The following is an 18,283-nucleotide window of genomic DNA, read 5'->3' as shown; positions in this document are numbered from 1 at the left end:
TGACACTAATGTTGAAGTCAACAAGCACAGAACATATAATTGGGTCCACCAGGCCTCGCTATTTTTGACTGCAAGAATAGTAACTGCTATTGTTGCTGTCAAAAACCAACTAAAACCTCACTGTTAGCAGAGACAGGCGGACATGTTTCCAGTACAACCATATACAGAGGGAAAAGCGCAAAAAGAAAACCCAACACATTGAGTCAGATTTTTTTTTAAATTTATTTATGTAACACAGTGTAGAAAGCTATTAGTTCATAAGCAATGATTCTGTACAATCATCCAGCAGAAAGTTGTCATTAAGGAATCTCTGCTAATTTTCGACCAGCAGGGCACTTTTTTTTTTTCAATTTTCTAAAAAAAAAGTGCTTTGAATTATCAGAGACACATGAAACCCCGAAAACAACTAGAGGGTACTGCAAACACATTGTGTCACAGGCCTGTCCAGCACGGATAGGGGTTAAAGCTTAAATGTTACATGGAGAAAAAAAAAAAAGAAAAAATATTTATAATATATATTTTTTTGTTTGATTTTTAATTAAACGTCTGCAATTCCTAAAGTGTGCACATAAAACAGGCACAAAAAACCAAATGTGTGTGTTTCCATAATTTTCTACATCACGTACACGGCAGAACAATCTGTACAATAACACAGTAGAGAGAAAAAAAAGAAAAAAAAGAAACAAAAAAAAAAGAGGAAATTTAAAAAATTGCATGGAATTTAAAAAAGAATAAAAATAAAATTCGATTTTATCCTTTAAAATGCATAGCGGAGGTGGTCAAACAAATGTACTAGGCAAAAGAAGCAGCATAAAACCTCACATACACATAATGCATCCCCAATCGTTTTGTAAAGCGGTTTTCACCCCGGACTTAATTTTTTTATTTTTTTTGTCACAACTCACAAGAATAATATACAACCTGTTTAAAGATCTACATGATAAATAAGGGAGAGGCGACTACTCATGCACTAGTCTTAAGACAGCTAAACTCTTTACAGTACACAAAAACATTCATTGAATAATGTTATGTAAAGACTGAAATGTTAAGAGAATACATTACCGATTTCCGTTTATTAGTTCAAGCGTCTACTTGTGTTACAGCACAGCTGTCAAAAGGCGAAGATGATTAAATCATAAAACAGTGGTGGATTTTTTTTTATAGGTTTTTCTAGTTTTTTTTTTTTTATTATTATTCTCTCAACATGACCTTTTTTTTTATTTTTTTCTGGTTCTATATTTATATATGTATATAGCCGAACACCGATGGGCAGTGAAGCAATCATTTGCTGTCCGAGACGAGAGGCTGCTGTGGTGTTCCTAATTCTGCATCTGTTCGAAGAACTTGTATGTGGGGTTCTCGTAGCCGTTTTGCTGCATCTTGGTCAAATGACGTTCCTCAGGCGTCACTGCGGCGTCAACCTAAAGGAGGAAGAGAAGGGAGGTTAAAGGAAATCTGTCACCAGGACAATCGCTACTGCAGTAAAGCCATGGCCTAATAGCACTTAGTACCTTATTTCCAGATGTGCCTTTGTTTCAGCAATAGATGTTTTTATCCTTTAGTATGCAAATGAGCCAGTAAGGTGCCCAGAGGGGCGTCACTCTTGCAGGAAGGAGCCCAGACACGCCTCCTGCTAGTGCCCAAGCCCGCCCTCAGAGTTATGGTTTGAATGTGATGTAGGAGGGGTGGTTGGGCACATTGTGGCAGGGGGCGTGTCTGGGCTCCTTCCTGCAAGAGTGACGCCCCTCTGGGCACCTTACTGGCTCATTTGCATACTAAAGGATAAAAACATCTATTGCTGAAACAAAGGCACATCTGGAAATAAGGTACTAAGTGCTATTAGGCCATGGCTTTACTTCAATAGCGATTGTCCTGGTGACAGATTTCCATTAAAGTCTCTTTTTTTATTTAAATTTTTTTTATTTTATTATAATCCAGTGAAAAAAATAATACAGTACAAATACAGCATGTCATTACAATATCTTCAGCCATAACTGTGCCATATGATCTTCTCAGTCACAGGATCAATTGTTTTATTTTTTATTCTCCCCCTATTCCCCTAACATCCCCATAACTCCCCCCCCCAACAACTAACAATATAGCTCCACGCTGAATGCCATATAATGTATATAGATAGTTTATGAGAACTCGATCGTCTAATCCTATGGATCTACAGTAGTTTACCCAGCGTTCCTCTCGTTTGGGCCTCCAAATACCACTGTGTTTGCTTAACCCTTTCAACCTCGGGCCAGTTTTCATTTACCGGCCCAGGCCATTTTTTGCAAATCTGACCAGTGTCACTTAATGTGGTAATAACTTTAAAACGCTTTTACTTATTCAGGCCATTCTGAGACTGTTTTCTCGTCACATATTGTACTTCATGACACTGGTAAAATTCTGTCAAAATATTTTATAATATAATATATTTCAACCAAAAAGTTTGAAAAATTAGCAAATTTCAATTTCTCTACATTTATAATAGATAGTAATACCTCCAAAAATAGTTATTACTTTACATTCCCCATATGTCTACTTCATGTTTGGATCATTTTGAAAATTACATTTTATTTTTTTGGGGACGTTAGAAAGCTTAGAAGTTTAAAAGCAAATCTTGAAATTTTTCAGAAAATTTACAAAACCCACTCTTTAAGGACCAGTTCAGGTCTGAAGTCACTTTGTGAGGCTTACATAATAGAAACCACCCAAAAATGACCTCATTCTATAAACTACACCCCTCAAGGTATTCAAAACTGATTTTGAAAACTTTGTTAACCCTTTAGGTGTTCCACAAGAATTTAAGGAAAATGTAGATGAAATTTCGGAATTTCACTTTTTTGACAGATTTTTAATTTTAATCCATGTTTTCCCAGTAACAAAGCAAGGGTTAACAGTCAAACAAAACTAATTTTAAGTTGCCATGTCACATTTGAAGACCCCCTGATGCACCCCTAGAGTAGAAACTCCAAAAAAAGACCCCATTTTGGAAACTACGGGATAAGGTGGCAGTTTTGTTGGTACTATTTTAGGGTACATATGATTTTTGGTTGCTCTATATTACACTTTTTGTGAGGTAAGGTAACAAACAATAGCTGTTTTGGCAACGTTTTTCTTTTTTGTTATTTACATGTTCATCTGACAGGTTAGATCATGGGGTATTTTTATACAGCAGGTTGTTACGGACGTGACAATACCAAATATGACTACCTTTAGTCGTTTGTTTCAGTTTTACATAATAAAGAATTTTTGAAAAAAATGTTTAGTGTTTCCATATTCTGAAAGCCATATATTTTTTTTTTTTTTGGGCGACTGTCTTTTATAGTTGTTCATTTTTTTCCAGTATGAGATGACGGTTTGATTGGTACTATTTTAGTGTACATATGACTTTTTGATCGCTTGGTATTACGCTTTTTGGGATGTAAGGTGACAAAAAATGGCTTTTTTTGACACACTTTTTTTGGGCGATTGTCTCAGGTAGGGTATCATTTTTGCAGGATGAGATGACGGTTTGATTGGCACTATTTTGGGGGGCACATGACTTTTTGATCGCTATTACACTTTTTGTGATGTAAGGTGACAAATGGCTTTTTTGACAGTTTTTATTTTTTTTACGGTGTTCACCTGAGGGGTTAGGTCATGTGGTATTTTTATAGAGCAGGTTGTTACGGACAAGGCGATACCTAATATGTATGCTTTTTTTAATATTTAATTGTTTTACATTTAACACAAAATCATTTTTGAAACAAACCAAAATCATGTCTTTGTATCTCCATAGTCTGAGAGCTATGTTTTTTTTTTATTTTTTAGGCGATTGTCTTAGGTAGGGGCTCATTTTTTGCAGGATGAGGTGACAGATTGGTACTATTTTGGGGGGCATACGCCTTTTTGATCGATTGGTGTTGCACTTTTAGTGATGTAAGGTGACAAAAAATAGTTTTTTTATTACAGTTTTTATTTTATTTTTTGACGGTGTTCACCTGAGGGGTTAAGTAATTTGATATTTTTATAGAGTCGGTCGATATGGACACGGCGATACCTAATATGTCCAATTTTTTTTTTTCCCTATTTTAATATTTTATTTTTTTTTACTTTATTTTGGGAAAAGGACTTTTTTTTTTACTTGAAACTTTTAATTTTATTGTAAAACTTATTTTTTTTTTTACTTTTTTTTCACAACTTTTGGGGGTCTGATCGCCTTTACAATGCATTATAATACTTCTGTATTGTAATGCATTGGCTGTAAGTGTATTACCAGTGTAATACACTTACAGCCTGCTTCCTGTGAGATCCAGGGGGCCGTAGTAATAGTACTGCGCTGGGCGGCAAGTCACGTCCCGCTGCGCCGTACTATTATGGCACTGGGCGGGAAGGGGTTAAAGGGAAACATCAATCTCTTTATTTCCACATCTGTCAAAGCGAATTCAATACATTTTCTCCATTTTTTAATATATCTGTCTGTAGCTTTTTCTTTATCACGCTCAGTATTCAGTCTCTCCATATATAATAATTGTTTCATAAGTCCCTATTACTTCTTCCCATGAGGGGGTCTTTGGTTGTAACCAGTGCCTTAATATACAGTGATCCCTCAAGTTGCCTTGTGCATTATTCTCAGTTGTGTCTCTCGCCATTGTTCAATAGAGATCGCCCTTCGTATTAGATCCATACCGTCTCTCATTTTTCTTGCTAAGTCCCCATCTCCCAGTTTCCCATTTGTCAAAGGCTCCCTTCACTAAGCCTATGGAGTGTATGTTTTGAATCTTCCTATATAATTTTGAGAGTGCCACAATACTATTGTCAGTGCCCAACAGGGCCGCAAACCATGCCAGTCTATCTTGTTCTCCCATCTCCACCGACTGTGATTTACAAAATGATTTTACTTGTTGAAATGGGATATAGTGTGACGGTGCTAATTGGTACTTATCCTAGAAGTCTTTCCAGGACATGTCCTGATGTGGTCAGTATATCCTGTACTGATTTTATCCCTTTTTCTCTCCAAGCCCGATACATTTTATTCTGCGGGCCTTGTGGAAAGGTCGGCAAAGACCATAATGGTAGTTTGGGGGATAAGTAAATTACTTATATAGTTTCCTAATTACCTTCCAAGACATAATCGCATCCCTTAGAAGTATTGAGCTTTTGATCTCTTCCGGGATATCCCTAAGCCTAGTGTGTAAAATTGCAGGCTAAAGTCTCTCTTCATTCGCTACTGCCTCCAGTTTCTTGTTCATGCACCTTTTTACCCTCCTCTTGTAGGCTTTACATTATTTATTTTTGTGCTATTCTTTTAGCAACCTATTTATCTACAAGATAATCCCCAAAGCAGAACTTCACAACATGTATCTGCATGGCGGTCACCAGCACAGAACTTCAGAACATGTATCTATGTGGTGGTAACCAAGACAAGACTTTTCGTGAGCACTTCAGTACATGTATCAACATGGTGGCCACCAACACAGAACTTCTCATGTGCACTTCAGTACATGTATCAACATGGTGGCCACCAACACAGAACTTCTCATGTGCACTTCAGTACATGTATCAACATGGTGGCCACCAACACAGAACTTCTCATGTGCACTTCAGTACATGTATCAACATGGTGACCACCAAGAGAGAACTTTTCATGTGCACTTTAGTACGTGTATCTAAGAGGTAGACATCAAGACAGAACTCATCACGAGTACTTCACTGCACTCGATACATGTATCTACATGGTGGACACCAAGACAGAACTTCCTGTCAGCCTTTCAGTACGTGTCTACATACTGGTCACCAAGGCGGATCCTTTACTTTAGTACATGTTGGTATGGTAGCCAACAAGAGAGAACTTCTCATGATCTTATATGTGAATGAATATATGTGATCATTTCGATTCCATTTTGCAGTCGATGTTCATTTCATATTAGAATGACCCTTAAAGCACTCATTGCATTCAGTATTCATGTTTGTGTAAGGCTACTTTCACGCTATCGTTTTAGTTTTCCGGTATTGAGATCCGTCATAGGGGCTCTATACCGGAGAAAAACGCTTCAGTTTCGTCACCATTCATTGTCAATGGAGACAGAACAGAATGAAGTGCTCCAAGAAGCATTCCGTTCCGTTTAGTTACGTTACCATACCGGAGAGCAAACCACAACATGTTTGCTTTCCGTCCTGGGATGCGGAGCAAGACGAATCCGGCCTGACCCCTAATGCAAGTCAATGGGGACGGATCAGTTTTCTCTGCCACAATAGAAAACGGATCCGTCTTCCATTGACTTTCAATGGTGTTCATGACAGATCCGTATTGGCTATGTTAAAGATAATACAACCGGATCCGTTCATAATGGATGCAGGCGGTTGTATTATCAGTAACGGAAGAGTTTTTGCTGAACCCTGCCGGATCCAACAAAAACGCAAGTGTGAAAGTAGCCTTAGATATAGTCTTTTGTTCTTTAAACAAGGTCGGACAAGTGTGTAGGCAGCATTTTTGTATTCAGTATTCATATTTGACTAACTTATAATGCTGTGTTCTGTAAGTTATACATTTTGTATAATATATAACCTTGTGTGCAGTGAAGCAAGAATGGGTATCATCTGGGTGTATACCGAGCCGTATCTGGTAATACTTAACAATTGGACCTCTCAGCACATGTAAGACGTATACATTCGCAGTCTCTGTTTAGCAATTGGTCATTTGACCGTATCTCGTCTTTTTTAATGTACTGAAAATTAAAACTACACTTTTTTTTAAATCTTCTTAAAAACGACTTTTTCAAACCTCCTATTTTCTAAGATACTGTGACTATATTAAAACTTTCAGTATTTTCTAAGCAGGAAAATAAATTGTGGTTAGTGAAAGTGATGTGTTTCTGCGGGGTGTGTGTTTGTGTGTGTTTTTAAGTTCAGTAGCGAGCAGGAAGTAGAATTAGAAGGAAAGACTTAATATCATTAGAATCTGAACGGAACATAATGTAGCGCTTTAAGGCTGTATTGCTACAGTGTTCCAAATGATTAAGTGCTGCTGTGAAAGATAATAACAGCAGAAACACATCACTTTCCCTAACCACAATTTATTTTCCTGCTTAGAAAATACTGAAAGTTTTAATATAGTCACAGTATCTTAGAAAATAGGAAGTTTGAAAAATTTGTTTTTAAGAAGATTTAAATAAAAGTGAAGTTTTAATTTGCAGTACATGAAAAAAGACGAGATACGGTCAAATGACCAATTGCTAAACAGTATCTGGTAATAGTCTTGTGACTTCGACTCATCCTGGGTCTGACAGCTGGACACTCAAAGATGCAGGAGTGAATGGGGTGAACAACACATACCCAATGAGCTTTAGACTGTATCTGCACTAGTTGCATTAGGGTTGCTTAGCTCTTTGTTTAATAGGGTATAAGAGCTTGGACTTCTCAAGGCATGGCTAGAGAATCAGCTCACCCACAGAGGGACGCCTTGCCTGGGATCAATCGGGTATTCCCGATTGAGCCTCTGGCCTATGAGGAGAAAAGGGTTTCGCTAGGTGATACCTACTCAATCGTTGATGTATGTTCTTTATCCTTTGTATTCAATAATTTCAAAAGAAGGACATTATTGTGCTATAAATATACTACTGTAGCTAATAAAATTATATTATTAACCTTTATTAAAGTGTAGAATTTTTTAACCCTTAATGAAGTGTTGTTATTACCTTCATTAAGGTGTAGAAGTTGTTTTGACCTTCACTGAGGTGTAGCTGTAGCCCTCAACAAAGTGTAGAATTTGTTAACCCTTAATGAAGTGTTGTTATTACCTTCATAGAGGTATAGAAGTTGTTTTGACCTTCACTGAGGTGTAGCCATCACCCTCATTGAGGTGTGGAATTTGTTAACCCTTAATGAAGTGTTGTTATTACCTTCATTAAGGTGTAGAAGTTGTTGGACCTTCATTGTGGTGTAGCTGTAGCCCTCAATGAAGTGTTGTTATTACCTTCATAGAGGTATAGAAGTTGTTTGGACCTTCACTGAGGTGTAGCCATCGCCCTCATTGAGGTGTGGAATTTGTTGACCTTCAATAAAGTGTAGCTATCACCTTTATAGAATTGTGTGAGTTAAGAGTCTCTCTTTGAAGAGTATCAGAACCTGAAATCTTGCATGTTCGCAAAACATTAATACATGACTAAATGTATCTAAATGGTGGTCAGCAAGACAGAATTTCCCATGATCATTTCAGTACATCTATACATAGTCATCACCAAGATAGAGAACTTCCTTTGAGCATTTTAGTACATGTATAAACATGGTAACCACCGAGACAGAAACTTCTCTCGAGCACTTCCATACATGGATCTACGTCGTGGTAACAGAAAACTGGTTGCATGGCAGACAAAGTACCACAGCCTGAAGAAAGCACTAAAGCTGCAGATATACATTAGATTAACGTTGGCAGAGTCCACCAACCATCTGTCTATGAAGGTTTCCCAACTGTTCCCGATTACAGATGTCTGTGAAAAGACAAGGCCATCCTCTGTTTTGCCGGGAGAGAAGTCATTGTCAGAAGTGTCTGGCAGTGACTTGTCTTTAACTCCCTATTCAATAATAATAAATGCTTTTCCAAGCCAAGCACGGTGGTTTAGGAAGCCAATACCTAACTTTTGTCATCTTAAGAGGTTCTACCGAGAAGACAAAGAAATAAGGATTCTGTTCTGTCAAGATATGTAATATTATCAAAGGACATTTTCACACAAAAAAAAAAAAAGCTTCACACTGGATTTCCTCTGTTTTGACCAAATTTTAGGAGATTCCCCCTGTGACACATTTCCTTCTTCCTGGAAATACATTAGGAAATCAGTATATCATTAAGGAAGACATGGCAGAGGAGCAGACTGTCATCGGGTTGCATCATTTTGATGATGCAATTTAACACTTCATGTTTCCAGCACTAATACTTGTTGCTCAAAGCTCTGAAATCTATTCACCAAGCGATGAAAGGACACACTGGCTGGCCATGAGTAACGTATTGATGTCAACTATACAGTATTTACTAACGCTCCTGAAAATTAAACACCATACTACTCAGTGTTGGATTAAGACTGGGACCCAGAGGCAAACCTTAAAAGGGTTTTTCATTTTTTTTTAAACTGATGACCTATTCTCTATCCACCCAGTACCCCCGCCGATCAGCTGTTTTGAGAAGGCAGCGTTGCTTCTGTGAGCACAGCGCCGTACATTGTATAGTGGCTGCACCTGGTATTGCACTCAGTCCCTGCTTCTAGGCCACGTGACACATGAACATGTTGTCACTTGGCCTAGGAAAAGCAGAGAGAAGGTGGTGGTGCTCACAGGAGCGCCGCTACCTTCTCAAACAGCTTATCGGCGGGGGTCCTGGGTGCCATTGATATTGAGATTACAGGCAAAGTTGTGTTTTGATCAAAATATATTTTCTAAGAGTCTCAGATTTTATCATATCAGAGTGAGGGCTTAGTCCATATATAATGTTTGTATCTATTGTGTGATTTTTTTCATAATTATAGCTATCGACATCTTCATATGTATTTATCATATCGTGCAGGATGCTTTTATCTTTGTGTTTTATTTTCACTATGATTTTTGTTTGGTTTGTAGTATACACTTGAGGAAGTGGCATCTTCAAGGGTGAATGTTCTCCTATTATCTGGGGAGTAGCTTGTGCACTTTTGCCCTTCATATCAAACAGACCGCCTTTATTAGGTGGTACATATGGGTGTGCTTGCTCCTCCTCTCACTGGTTGCTGGGTGCACATAGAGGTGACTAGGAGCAGCACACTATATGTGCAGGGTCTGCTCTCCTGAATATAGATGCCTAATGACATAGGTAGGTTTAGAGTAGGACCTGCTGAGACCACCTTGATTGAGACGGATTGAGATCACCTTGGCGCGGGTAGGCGGGCACAGATGTGTTTTAATCAAAATATATTGGCTGAGAGTCTCAGATTTTTATCATATCAGAGTGAAGGCTTAGTCCATATATAATGCTTGTATCTATTGTGTTAGGGTACTTTCACACTAGCGTTTATTTTTCCGGTATTGAGTTCTGTCACAGGGGCTCAATACCGAAAAAAAAACTGATCAGTTTTATCCTAATGCATTCTGAATGGAGAGCAATCAGTTCAGTATGCATCAGTCCCTCTTACGTTTTTTGGCCAGAGAAAATACTGCAGCATGCTTCAGTTTTCTCTCCGGCCAAAAATCCTGAACACTTGCCGGAATGCCGGCATTAATTTCCATTGAAATGTATTAGTGTCTGATCTGGAATTTCTGCATTGACGGATCCATTCTTCCGGTCCGCGGAAGAAAATAAATACCGGATCTGTTTTTTCCGGATGACAACCGGAAAGACGGATCCGATATTGCAATGCATTTGTCAGAAGGATTCGCCAAATGCATCCGAATTGCGACGGAACTGCTTGCCGGAATCCTCTGCCGCAAGTGTGAAAGAACCCTTAGTGCATTATTATCTGTTTTCTGTGATTTTTTTTATATACTTGCATACTACTTTTATGTGGCTTTGGCACCTTATAGGCACAACTGCTACCTCTACACCCTCTATAGTTATGCTTCAGGTGGGGCCCCCATCTCAATTCTGGGAACTCGCTTGTTCTCACCTGACTCCCTACTGCTATAACCTACAGATACTTGACTAAGTGCAAATAATGAGGCACTCCACGTTTAGTTATCTTCTGACTTGCCATCCCTGAATGGCCCTCACTTGGCTTTACAGCCTATGATGTAGTCTCCCTTTTTCCTAAATAACATCAAGAGTGGATGACAGGCTAAATGTGGACATCCTGGCATTTGGGAACGTCACCAATCCCACACGGGAATGCCCACTTATAGATTGGGCATTTATAAGCCTTGCTCAATTTCATTCTGGTACAGCCCAAATTTGCTAGGAGTGTCTCTGAAAATTAGGGATAGTCCCTGTAAATTTCAGAGCTGTTGGCAACTATGTATTTTAAACAGAAGATCCATCCAAAGTAATTTTTAGAAGAGGACGTGACAAATCATTTATTCTGTGCCGAATGCATGAAATATGCCACATATAAGTGTGCCCTGCTCAACTGGAAGTATGCACCATAGTTCATACAGCGCATACGTTTCCTTGTGTATACTCCCCACGGATTGTGCTCTGAATTTCACATTGTGTGGACATATGCAGTATACCAGAACAGGGTCACCGCAATGTTATATTGCCAAGTTATATGTTGTGATTTGTTATATTTGTGTACCTATTAGCACTGTAAGGACAATTAAGAGTTAAAATCTAGGCCCATTCGGTTAGGTTGCCAGGAGAAAGATCTGGATCCTCCCCCTGGTTAGTCAGTGAAGAGTCTGGTCTTCGTTTTACACAGTGAAGAGCTAGCTACTTCATCATCAAAAGTGCTCCAGAGCAAAAGAAATCAGAAGGTCCAGAATCTACAAGGTCGTGCACTGGAAGTCAGCAAGGCTTACAAAGTATAGCTACAGGATAGCACTTAGAAGTGTGATTACAGGACCTCCATGACCAGCATTGCAAAGGGGCTTCTGCGTTTTCTGAAGTACTGCAACACATCTACTTCGGTGCCCACACAGCGCCCCCCATGTGAATGTGGCTGTATCTAACACAGACAGGATCGTTAATACCATATGCTGGGAAAAGCCTGAACGGATCTCTCCAACGGAAAGCCAAAACGCCAGTGTGAAAGTAGCATTAACCGTTAGCTGCCGAGATGCATAAAACAAAGCATTGCCGGGAGATAGGGGGACAATACACCAGTGCTCACCTCTACTACACCGTGATGGATAGATGTATACTGCTTCTTCTTCAGCATCACCAAGGTGATTACTATAACTGTTGCTATGACGACTCCACCAACCATTAGCCCGATAATTGCCCCCTTGTTTGAGCCGACTTCTTCAGCAAAGAATACCTGGAAAACGACAGATATATTTAGACTACAGCAGCGACTCGAAGAGAAACGGATGCTTTGGGGCACATTTATTAAGACCGGCATTTTAGACCTGTGCTGGCGGTGGATCCGCAGAGGCGCCGGCCTCTTCATAACCTCGGCGGATCCACTGCCGCTTCTAAATGTAAGCCAGCTTCCAGGTGTAGAAAATGCTGAATGAGACGCCTCACCTACTTATTTTAGACCTGGCATGAGCAGGGAGAAGTCAAAGATAGCGGCGCAAAGAACCTTTGTGTCGCAATCTGCGCCAGAAATACGCCTAATATAAATTACCCCCATTGTCTTCTTTATTCATTTAAGCACATACCCATGTATTCAGTGATGAACATACTAATATTATTATATACCAATATCAGCCATGTCAAAACCAACTGCTCCCTAAACTGCTAGCACCGCCAACAGCACCAATAAAATGTTATTATAGGATCTGAACCAAATTGCAGCAAAGTCCTATAACCTATATTTGGTTCTGGTAAAAATTTGGAGCGAATCAGCTGATGGCCAGAAGAACAAGCAATCTCTTTAAAGACTATGGCCACCTTCACAGCTGCCAATCCCTCTAGACTAAAAAAGAAGCAGTTCTGACATAGGTCTTCTAATGATTTCCACTGCACCTATGTAGACTGCCCATGTGTTTCCAAGTTAAATGGGGTATTCCCATCTTAGACAATGGGGGCATATCGCTAGGATATGCCCCCATTGTCTGATAGGTGCGGATCCCACTGCTGGGACCCGCACCTATATCGCGAACGGAGAGTGGAGTGCTGTGGCCGGAGGACCCCAGATTTCCCGGGGTCGGTCCACCACCAAGCACTAATCCCCGCCTCTCCCATAGAAGTGAATGGGAGCGTGCCGCGCATGCACGACCCATGCTCCCATTTATTTCTATGGGGGCAGACAGCAATAGCCGTGCCAGCGCTCGACTATTTTTGGCAGCCCCATAGAAATGAATGGAGGGCGGCTGCGCATACGCAGTGCGCTCTCCTTCACTTTCGGGGCTCCATTCTCGATATAGGTGCGGGTCCCAGCGGTGGGATCCGCACCTATAAGACAATGGGGGCATATCCTAGCGATATGCCCCCATTGTCTGAGATGAGAAAACCCCTTTAACAGATAACAGACAAACCCTTTGTAGTCTGACCACGCAGGCATGCTTCCATTTATTTGTCCAAGTACCTGCTCGGTAGATTAGCAAGTACTTAAAGAGGTTGTCTCACTTCAGCAAATGGTATTTATCATGCAAAGAAAGTTCATACTAATGTATTGTTATTACCCATATTGCTTCCTTTGCTGGCTGGATTTATTCTCTCATCACATAAAACACTGCTGGTTTCCATGGTTATGACCACCCTGCAATCAATCGGCGGTGGCCGTCCTTGCAAACTATAGGAAAAAGCACCAGCCTATGTGCGCTCCCATGGTCCAGGCCACCAGAGAAGTCAGCCCTTTTTTCTATAGTGGGCAAGTACGACCAAGGCTGATCGATTGCAGGGTGGTCCGTAACCAAGCAGTGTATAATGTGATAGAAAAATGAATCGAGCAAGCAAAGGAGGCAATATGGAGAATCACAATACGTAAGTGCCTTGTATTAACTTTCTCTACATGGCACTTGCTGAAGTGACACAGCCCCAGGACAGACAGAAAGGAGCATGCCTGCAGGACTCAGGATTGGGTCAGAATGTTTTTGTAGGCATTTTGTGGTGACTACTTACTTCTCAAGGTAAGTCATGATAAAATAATCAGGTGTAACAGCAATGTAAAAAGCCAATATATAAAATCACAATAGCGGCTGTTAGCGATAATTCTACTAGATTTTGCAGTAAGTTCTTCACAATACGGATGAATCCTATAGCATCTGCTTACCAGTTTCTGGTGGTGGACTTCATAGCCAGCATCCACCTTCATTTCAGAAATTTCTTCAGTCTTAATGTTGGTGAGGCCTGATCCTAAAAAATAGGTTTAAATTTTATTTTTATTTTTAAATGACAAATAGGAAGTGACCTGATTTACCTATAGAATTCTGGATTTGTTACCAAGTGGAGTGGGAAGGGGAGCGCCCATACACCTTCAACAGCCGTCGGCGAAATGCTCTTACAGTAAACAAGCTCCCGCATAGACACTCTGCCCAGCGGTTACTTGTTTCCAATGGGGAGACAGGAATAAGCCGCTGCCGGACACCTCTACTGGTGGCTCATCTCCATGGAGAACAAAAGCATTGGGGGGGGGAATGGTGGGTTTGGATGACAGTAACGTATGGGGCCCATTAAAGGTTCTATTTTTAGGACATATAAAAAAGTAAGGCCTTCTCCCCATTTTGATACTGGTGTATAGGGCACAAATAACTGCAGCTCGACTGGAAAAGCATTACGTATCTGGAAAAAACGTAAATTCTATCTTTACAAATTCATTTGCCTTGGGAAATTGTTTCATAATGGGAGTGACTGTAATGGAAGGCACAATATATTCATATATAAGAATCTCCACATAGAAATGACTCGCCTAACTGAATGTGGGGGTTGCATACTAATGACCCCTTTACATGGGCAGATACATAGGACAATGATTGGGAACGAACCTCAGCAATTATTCCTCATACATGGGGATGAATGATCGCTACTGCGATTGTTTATCCCTATACAGATTCATTGTTTGCCTGACGCAGGGGGCAATGTTCTGCCGACAAATGATAATTTTGTGTCTCGCATAAACAACGGATCAACCAACCAATGAGCGTTTGGCTCGCTGACACGGGGCAATTATTGGGAACTAGCTCTTATACAAAAGTTTGTGCACAGTAATTGTCCTGATAATTCCACTGGGTCCTTAAAGAGACAACCCCTTTCTATTTAGAGCCACCTCGTCGATCAGATGTCCACCAGGACAGAAACCACTCTTATAGAGCAGCTCTCTTCTGGCTCTTAGTGATGAGACCTGATCCCCTGATGATAGCTTTAAGCTCCAGTAGAGGTGTGAGACAACCTTAAATAACAGTCCCAAGGTCTATCCTTTATGAACCTGGTGTGGTTTACCCTATCCACAGTCAATGTACCAGGATCACAGCATAGAGGGTGGATGGACAAACAAGTAGTGCCAGCTATGAGCATTGGGAAATATGCCCGATTGTGAGGCCCTCTCCCATTCTATATGCCATCTTTAGTTGGGATATACTATTCCCACTGTATTGTATGAATGGACCGTGTAATTACATACAACCTAGACTTCATAGACACTATGGCTGCAACATCACCAAATCATAGCTAAAAATTGTATTTAGAACTTTTATACTATTTTATCAGTCATTTTTTTGTATGACTCGGCCAGGGAAAAGCAAATAATAACTGGAATAAAAAAATAAATAATACAAAACAGTAAAGCTAAAAGAGTGAAAAAAGCCGTAATCTATTTTCACATCATCTAATATGAAAAACTGAAGCAACTTTGCAAATAGTTGCAATTAAAAATGGACTGTTCTGTCTACAGCTCCTATGCAGATCTACGCATCTTCATGGCAACAAGATACTAGCATGCTCATCTCTCCACTACTTCTTACAAAAACCCAATAAGAAATAGGGGACAGACAGACAACAATATGACTGAAGGATCAGACCACACACCGGGTTTTTGTTGTGTTACCATGGAAACACACAGGTCTGCACAGGAGCTTTAGACACAAAATGAAAATTTTTAAATTAAGACTATTTGCAAATTTTAGACACATTATAATAAAAACACAAATGTGTTGCAAATGTACACCATCGCGTTAAGATTTCAAATATACATCCCATTGTAAGAAGTTTTAAACCTTTCATTGAGGTCACAGTGCTCCTCTTTCTTTACATAGAGCACCATTCTGATAGCCAACTGCCTGTTGCAGCCACTAGTGGGCGATCTCTAGACACCTCCTAGCAGGGGCAGAGCTACAGGGGCCCACTCAGGAGGACGACTAAAAAAACTTTATTGTCAGGCAGGGTCGGACTGGCCCACCGGAGTACCAGAGGTTCCCCTGGTGGGCCCAAGCTCTGACAATAATGGACCCTAACAAAGCAGGACCGTTAAGGTCCTGTATGAACAGAGGGTGGGCTCTCAAAATCCTTTCTTCTGGTGGGCCCAATGGACTTCAGACTGACGCATTTGAGGTCTCACTCAACAGTATTATACAATGATACTAAAAACAGTGACACTGTATGAAACGGACGGAGCAGCTGCCAGGCCTCATCTGAGAGAGCGATCTTGACCAGCCAGAGGAGTGGGGTTGCAAAGAAGGTGCTGGGGGGGGGGGGGGGGGGGGGGGGGGGAAGGGGAGCCTTGGGCATTAAAAAATTGGTTGTGGGGCCCAGTCATTTCTAGTTACGCCACTGCCCCCTAGATGAAACAGGCAGCTGAGAAATACGTTTGTAAGAGAAAAGAAGAACCTTGATCTCTGTACCAATAAAACTAAGTACTCCTGATTTATCAAGTGATGTCCCTGTCCATCTCTTGTCTACCAATAAACGCCATTGACTCCTACAACATCTACCCGAGGGAGCGTTTACTTATACAAAGAATTAGAAGAAACCACTAGGAGAACCTGTAAACCAGTAAGATGGAGGGTGGAGATTGTCAAACCAAAGGAGTTAAAAAAAAGATTTGAAAGTTTTAAATTCACAATAAAATATTTCAGTGTACATAAGGAGTCTACTTTTTATTAAACTGTTGGGAAGAAATTGGTAACTTCTCCAAGGGACCATTAATATCCCAAGTCTCCTGACTCTACACAATTACAATGATCCTTGAATTAATAGAGTTGTCGAGAAGCCCAGTCCATATGTTCTGTTAGGGCATTTAGACATCATAATGTGCGATCTGAAGGATTTTGGTAATAAGGCCTATATATTACATTTTTGTCCATTTATTTATATAGCCACCACATAGAAATATAGAAGAATAATGACCGAAAAGACTAACTGGTCCATCAAGACTAGTTTTCTCTTAAGATAGATATGTTTATCCCAGTGAAAGGAAGGGTTCCCCTAGTCCACACATCTATAACTGGTTCCAGCATAGTATCACAGCGTCTTTATACATCACACTGGTGCCTATACATGTATCTCTGACTCCTAACATCAACAGTATGGTCACCACCATGTGCGGCCACAGCAGGTCAACTACAGGTAAGAGGTCACTCAGAAACCTGACATTGCACAGCAGAGGGTGGCTTTCATAATGTGAAGTGTTTTCTTCCTGAGTTTAAGAGCATTTGTGTCAACACAAATCTATTATCGCGTCCCTCCAGTTACCCAGGGAAATGAACCGTGAATTTGGCAGGCTCAGAGAGACAAACACGGCATATGCTGGAACAGGGTGGGGGGGCTTTGTCCTTACTGGAATGGGCCGACTCATATCATCCATTGTATTCCGTTTGGGCTACATCATTAACAACAGGAGCAGATAGCACCCAAAGATCTATTCTGTAGGTCTAATAATCACAGACATGCGGTAAAGATATAACGTCTGTAAGCAACACTGCATTCTTGTCATTTCCTCTGAATATATACATTACATGTATTAGAAACATTTTATCAGAGGTTTTCTGGAACTTTGATACTGATGGTCTATCCTCAGGATAGGTCATCAGTATCTGATTGGTGGGGATCCGACTCCTGGAACCTCCATCTATCAGATGTTTGAAGGGCGGTGAATGCTGTGGCCTCTTCCTAGGCCGGTGACGTCATGTCCATCAGTCACATGACACAGCTCAGTCCCAAGTACAGCCGCTATACAATGTACGAAGCTATGATTGGTAAGCTGTGAGGAGGCCGCCTCTTCAAACAGCAGATTGACGGGGGGTAAAGGGAGTCGGACCTCCACCGATCAGATATTGATGACCTATTCTGAGTATAGGCTATCAATATCAAAATGCTAGGCAACCCCTTTAAAGTGTCATTAGGCATCAATATCAAAATCATGGACAACCCCTTTAAGGTGCTACTTTAGTTTATTTTTAATTTAGTATAGGGATAGAGATGTTAACCTTTGTCAGTCCCTGACTATGTACACATGCCCCATCACTGCCCCTCACTCTGATTTGCTACAAACGTGTTTTTTCTGCATTGAGGAGAAATGAAGACAGACTAAGAGATTTATTAATTTTGGTGCAAGTTGCAACTTAACTAACCTTTAGAGCTGGAGATGAAAGTGTTGAAAGTTAACCATGCCCACTTTTCTTGTCAGATTTCTGTTTTGGTGTGAATCCTGACATTGGTATGTGATAAATTTGGCGCCATCTAACTTACATGTAATTTTGGCACATTTTGTGTTACTTTTTTTTTTGGTGAAGACGGATTGATAAATCTCCCCTA

The 18,283-nt window shown here is 40.4% G+C and overlaps 1 protein-coding gene across 3 annotated transcripts in view; it reads right to left on the bottom strand.

The window, feature by feature from the left end:
• Nucleotides 1-203: 203 nt before the first annotated feature.
• Nucleotides 204-18,283, bottom strand: part of LOC120994554 (amyloid beta precursor protein) — a 243,880-nt gene continuing 225,800 nt past the window's right edge. For all 3 annotated transcript variants that reach the window (XM_040423206.1, XM_040423205.1, XM_040423208.1), the window contains 3 exons: nt 13,809-13,891; nt 11,760-11,906; nt 204-1,421 (listed from right to left, as the gene is read on the bottom strand). In XM_040423206.1, coding sequence (XP_040279140.1) covers nt 1,320-1,421; nt 11,760-11,906; nt 13,809-13,891 — 332 coding nt within the window. In that variant the 3' untranslated portion in view covers nt 204-1,319. The remainder of the gene's footprint in view (nt 1,422-11,759; nt 11,907-13,808; nt 13,892-18,283) is intronic.

The sequence above is a fragment of the Bufo bufo genome, chromosome 3 (genome assembly GCF_905171765.1).
Source record: "Bufo bufo chromosome 3, aBufBuf1.1, whole genome shotgun sequence".
In the NCBI taxonomy this organism is placed as follows: Eukaryota; Metazoa; Chordata; class Amphibia; order Anura; family Bufonidae; genus Bufo; species Bufo bufo.
The sequence above is the reverse complement of the archived record's forward strand: the minus strand, read 5'-3'. Positions and strand labels throughout refer to the sequence as shown.